General features: G+C 38.1%; 1 protein-coding gene across 1 annotated transcript; it reads right to left on the bottom strand.

Moving 5' to 3' along the window:
• Positions 1 to 4,399: 4,399 nt before the first annotated feature.
• Positions 4,400 to 5,194, bottom strand: LOC132483368 (small ribosomal subunit protein uS15m-like). Its single transcript, XM_060088665.1, has one exon. It carries the CDS (start codon positions 5,177 to 5,179, stop codon positions 4,400 to 4,402), a length of 780 nt encoding a protein of 259 aa, XP_059944648.1. The 5' UTR covers positions 5,180 to 5,194.
• Positions 5,195 to 5,857: the final 663 nt, after the last annotated feature.

Below are 5,857 nucleotides of genomic sequence, written 5' to 3'. Positions count from 1 at the left end.
TGCAGGTCTTAGTAATTTGGAATTCAGAAATAATTACTCATACTGTCCACTTATATGTCTACTAGACTTACTTTACCACTTATGGGTAAGACAGAAATAATTAAAATAATTATGTCCTCCAGCTTCCTTCCTCTCTCTCTCCCTCTCTTTCTCTCTCTCCTGAGTAAAAAATGTGATGTCTTCACAAATAAATGCATTTTCTAACTACTTACTTTCCTCATAAAAAGATATTGAAAATTTCACTTGTAGTCATGAGGTAGTATCAGAATCTCTACTGATATTCCCACTGTAAATAACTAGAAAGATGGGCAAAATATATAGGAAGCAACAGTTTTCAGCCATTGCAAAAGAGCCAGCATAAATTTATGATTGTTGAGAGAAGGAAATCATTGCTCTGGACTTCCAGTGAGGGAGAGGACACAGACTGAGACAGTTTTGTTGAACTGAAGAGAAAGATAAGAGGTTCAGGGAACCTAAGAAGGCTGGAATGTGTGAGAGAGAGGACCACAGAAAAGGGAGCAGTTTAGCAGAAGAGCTTTAAAAAAAAAAAAAAAACTCTACATAGGGATCCACTTGAGTCTTTGTCTAGATACTAATCTATGAATTTGTCAGATGAAATTTCCAAATGCCAGACAAAAATTAACTGCCAGGTAAAAAAAAGACTATCTAGGAGCTGTAAGTTGAAAGAATTACCATAACTCAAAAAGGGCCAGAAATTGTTGGACATGCCAACTGCCAAAGTGTAGAGACCTTGTTAAGCATAGGAGACATTAAACAGAAAGCCCAGAAGAGTCTCATCAGAGTAATGGGGCTGAATGAGCCACAAAGTAAAGACTACTCTGATTTGTCCAAAATAATAAAAAATTAGCCTCAGGCTGTGAAAATTCATGTTTAAATAACTTAGATGTCTATCAATAAAAATTGCAACTTTCCGGGCTTTCCTGGGGGCGCAGTGGTTGAGAGTCCGCCTGCCGATGCAGGGGACACAGGTTCGTGCCCCGGTCCGGGAAGATTCCGCTTGCCGCAGAGCGGCTGGGCCCGTGAGCCATGGCTGCTGAGCCTGCGCGTCTGGAGCCTGTGCTCCGCAATGGGAGAGGCCACAACAGTGAGAGCCCCGCGTACAAAAAAAAAAAAAAAAAAAAAATTGCAACTTTCCTTAAAAGAATACAACAGCATCAGGTATTTGGCAACATAAAATTTATCATTTTTGACATCAAATAAATGTATTAGACATGTGAAGAAGCAAAAAAATATGACCCATAGCAGGGAGACAAATCGGAAAACAGAAACTGAAACTATGGGATTAGCAGAAAAGAAATAAAAAGTTATCATTAATATGCTTCGAGATTTACATGAAAGCATGTATATAATAGAGTTTAAAAATAGGCAAAAGTTTTCTAAACATAAAAATATAACTTGTGAAATTGATATTTCACTGAAGAATTAATAATTAATCAAATTGGAGATCTAACAATAGAATCTATGAAATAAAATCACAGAAAGAAGTAAGCTAAAATAAATAAATACACAGGGACAAATCCTAGGTGGAATTTGGAACAAGAGTAAATGATCTAATATATATGTAATTGACATTCCAGAACGAGAATAAAGACTCAAAAAATAATTGAGAAAATAATAGCCAAGCTTTTCAAAATGAAATAAAAATGATAAACTCAGTGATCTAAAAATGAACTACAAAACAAATGCTCATTTATTATGATCTAAAAGAATCAAAATTGAAAATTAAAACTATTTATAATTTGCATTTTCTTTATTCAGCTATTCTTAATATTTTTTTTCCAGTATTGGACACCTGGTATTCCATTTTCTTAGAATACCATTATTCCAAATAACTACTTTTATATCTGCCTCATGCTAATAATTTGGTCAACAATTCCATGTTTTCTAGATAGGGGTTGTTTCCAGCCTATGCATTTCAACAGCATCCCACCATTATTTTATTATTTACTTCTTTGTATAATTGCTTAAATACTTGTTTATTTATGCCTCTAAAAGTTAAGCAGCTTCAGAACACAAGCAGCATATTGCTCATTTTTTCTACACCCAGCTCCTACTTTCATCAACACAAAGATATAAGTAAGAAAACATACACGATAATGTCATCGGGTATCTAAACACCTAAAGGGCAACCCTTGTCTTTTTCAGAATCCTATCCCCTAATAATAAATGCAATTCCAAAATGTATTTAACTACACGAGAGAGTTATTTCCATGTAATGGAAATAAATATTCTAAGCTCAACCAAAAACCTATATTAAAATTGAAGAAGAAGGGCTTCCCTGTTGGCACAGTGGTTGAGAATCTACCTGCCAATGCAGGGGACACGGGTTTGAGCCCTGGTCTGGGAAGGTCCCACATGCCACAGAGCAACTAGGCCCGTGAGCCACAACTACTGAGCCTGCACGTCTGGAGCCTGTGCTCCGCAACGAGAGGCCGCGATAATGAGAGGCCCGCGTACCGCGATGAAGAGTGGCCCCCGCTTGCTGCAACTGGAGAAAGCCCTCGCACAGAAACGAAGACCCAACACAGCCAAAAATAAATAAATAAATAAATATTAAAAACAAAATTGAAGAAGAAAATGCTGAACCAGTATCAATAATAAAATCTCAGATACATCATTTTCTTATCATGACAAAGTTTATCCCTCTGAATTGTATGCCTGCTATTTTCTATCAGTTCAAAAGAGGTCTCTGGACACTAGAAAAAAAAAAACTGCAATAAAGTGAAATATGTACACAGTAGCTATTTACATTGTCATGGATTATCTATCATTTGGAGTGTTTTGTGCCCTAAGTAGACATGCAGTGATAAAACATTACTGAATAGGACAGAAATGAGATAAAAGTGGTTTCAGCCCTTTAGTAGTGTGTAACCTAGGGCAAGTGTCTTGACAGTTCTGAGCTGCCCTTTAATAGTCTCAAGATTTGGGCTGATATATGACCAAACTTGCACGGTTTCATGAGGACTCAATTAAGTAACAGCAGGAAATAATATTTGTGAAACTTAGTAATTGCATTTGCTCAATAAATGTTAGTTGATTGTCAATATTAGGAATGATACAATTGTAGAAATAGAGTCACAAATTTATGGTTGCCAAGGAGGAAAGTGGAGGAGGGATAAATTGGGAGACTGGGATTGACATGTACACACTACTATATATAAAATAGATAACCAATAAGAACCTGCTGTATAGCACAGGGAACTCTACTCAATACTCTGTAATGGCCTATATGGGAAAAGAATCTAAAAACGAGTGGATATATATATATATATGTATAACTGATTCACTTTGCTGTACAGCAGAAACACAACATTGTAAATCAACTATATTCCAATAAAAATTAATTAAAAACAAAAGAATGATACAACTGTATATTTCCATCTGGCTCCACACCTACCAGGGAAGTCCCTTCAGGCATTCTGGTGGATCTGCTCTTTGTGTATTTAAATTCCTAGCCTCCTCTCATTCATTCCTGGGTCTCTAGCTAAGGCCTTGGGCAGAGACAGGCCTCCATATGGGGAGGGAAGGGGAAACCTTGAAGATAACTTTTCCCCAACTCTGATTCAATACTCACTACTTTCCCATGCCTGGACCTTCCTAGGTTGTGCTGCACCCCCATCCTCACCCCTACCCCCAACTCAGTGTTCATAAAACTGCTGGAGCCTTTTGTTTGGGGCTCCCTCCAAAGTGGGGTGAAAAGCACTGACCTACCTGGCTCCATACTCCATTTCATGGGGTAAAATGCAATGGAGTCGTGAGCCTTTCTCTTATTTCATTGTAGTAAGTGATTAAAGTCTTAACTCTTTCATTTCTGCCTTGTTGCCTTAACTGGCTACCCTGATACCTGGCAGCCCCCCTCTCACCCAGCTCAGCTGAGCTCCTGACACCTAGTAAAATAAAATCAAAGCCAGAGGTATATACTTTTTAATTCCTATATTTAAATAAAATTCCTTTGAACAAAATATAGAACTAAACAATGCACCTTACTTAATTCATGAATATTTTTGTAAAGAGCATCATTTTAAATATTATAGATTTTTAAATTCATTTTAATAACATTTTATATCTTTTATATGTCTTTTAATATTTATTAAAAGAATGTAGTATTATAATAAGCATTCCTTCTGACTGAAAGTTAATATAGTCATTTGAATTTTTTGTAAGAGTCATATATATTGCAAATATACGTCTTCCAATTTTTAAGAAGGCAAAAGCTTTCTTATAAGGGGCCCCGTCTATAATCCTCATACATTTGCCTATTTATCTATTTGAGAAATTGATATTCAGTATAAAAAATTTAGTTGCTATTCTTATTACCAAATACATGGCTATGAGGCAAGGCAGAAAATATTCCCTTTTTTTTTTTTAATTTTAACATTTATTGGTTTTCTTTGATTGCCTCTGGTCCAGTTTTGGAAGGGCTCTCTGGGTTCTTCTGGCCTTGTTTCCAGGCTGCTGCAGCTGCAGCTTTTAAGGCTCTGTTTTGCTTCTCCAGCTTTTGAGCCTCTTGGAAAACCCGAATGCACAGAGCCTTTTTGGTCACCCAGCGGCGGTGGGCTTTTCGGTAGTACAGAGTGGGAAAGGTGTACTCAATCCCCAGCTCCCTGCATGTCTTCTCAAAGACAGTATAGTTGGTCTTACGGAGGTTTTTGAGCATCTTTTTCCTCTGGTCAATGCTCATCAGCAGATAGCGCTTGTGGGCTTTGTCCTTTCGATGTTTCTGCATGTGTTCTTCATAACTGCAGATCTTGACAGTCAAGGCAACAATTCGAGCCTCCAGGGAGCTGGTGTCCTTAGGCTTTTCCACGACCTTGTTCATCAACTGCTCTTTCTTGATTTTTAGCTTCTCTTTCTGGTTGGCCATTTCCAAAGACAAGAGTTTTTTCACGACATCATCAACCTTCTCAATTCCAGGGATGTCCTGGTAGTCCTTGAGCAGCATAGAAGGGGGCCGGTCATCTTCATGGCTGGGCTGGACTGGTTTCTGGGTAGCATATCCACGGGCAGCCCGGAGGATGAGACCTCCAGGACGTGAGGGAAGGTCCCGCTGGAAGGAGAGAAACTTGGCGCACCCTCCGCCCGGCAGCCCGAGGACTGGGGCCTGGGTCACTGCCTGGGTCCAAATCGAACTCAGCGCCCTCCACACCGCCCTTAGCATGGTGGCTTCTGACCCCCGAGGGACCCGCTCCACTTAATCAGAAGAATAACTGGAGTGCTGAGAACAGTTGGAACTTAAAACACCATCTTTTTTTGATCAAAGCAGTAGCAATCCTGCTCAGATTCAAGAGCAGGAAAGAGACCCCTTATCTCCATTAAAAGAATGTAAAATAGTTTGCTGCTATGTTTTCGTTTGCTTGCTTGTTTTACTTTATCCTTATATTATTAAGGAAATTGAAGTTGCAAAATTACAGGGTTGAAGCTAAGGTTTTAGGGCATTTAGAAAAGTATATTTGAGATGAGATTTGTTTCCTCTGTGATTATTTTCCTTAATTTCTCACTGCTGAAGAAACTGGAAAAAAACCCTGTGAACAGGAAGATACAGTATGTGAGGCTTGATATTTTCCTGCCTCAGCTAGTGGTCTCATTAATAAAGCTGTATTTGGTGGAGATAGAAGCTGTGGACAGGCACAACAAGGCAGGCTTATGGTCATTTTATTTGACGTTTTGTGCAACTTTATACATGGAAAGTGTTAAAGTGTTTCAATTAAATATTTTAGTGAAGAACGGTAAAAACCAATTTAGAAACCTAAATTGAAGATGTTTCCTTTGTTATTCAACATATAACCTGTTAGAACAGGGTTTTCTTTCCATAAAGAATTGATTTTAAATCAAATAC

The sequence above is a fragment of the Mesoplodon densirostris genome, chromosome 2, assembly GCF_025265405.1.
Source record: "Mesoplodon densirostris isolate mMesDen1 chromosome 2, mMesDen1 primary haplotype, whole genome shotgun sequence".
In the NCBI taxonomy this organism is placed as follows: domain Eukaryota; kingdom Metazoa; phylum Chordata; class Mammalia; order Artiodactyla; family Ziphiidae; genus Mesoplodon; species Mesoplodon densirostris.
The sequence above is the reverse complement of the archived record's forward strand: the minus strand, read 5'-3'. Positions and strand labels throughout refer to the sequence as shown.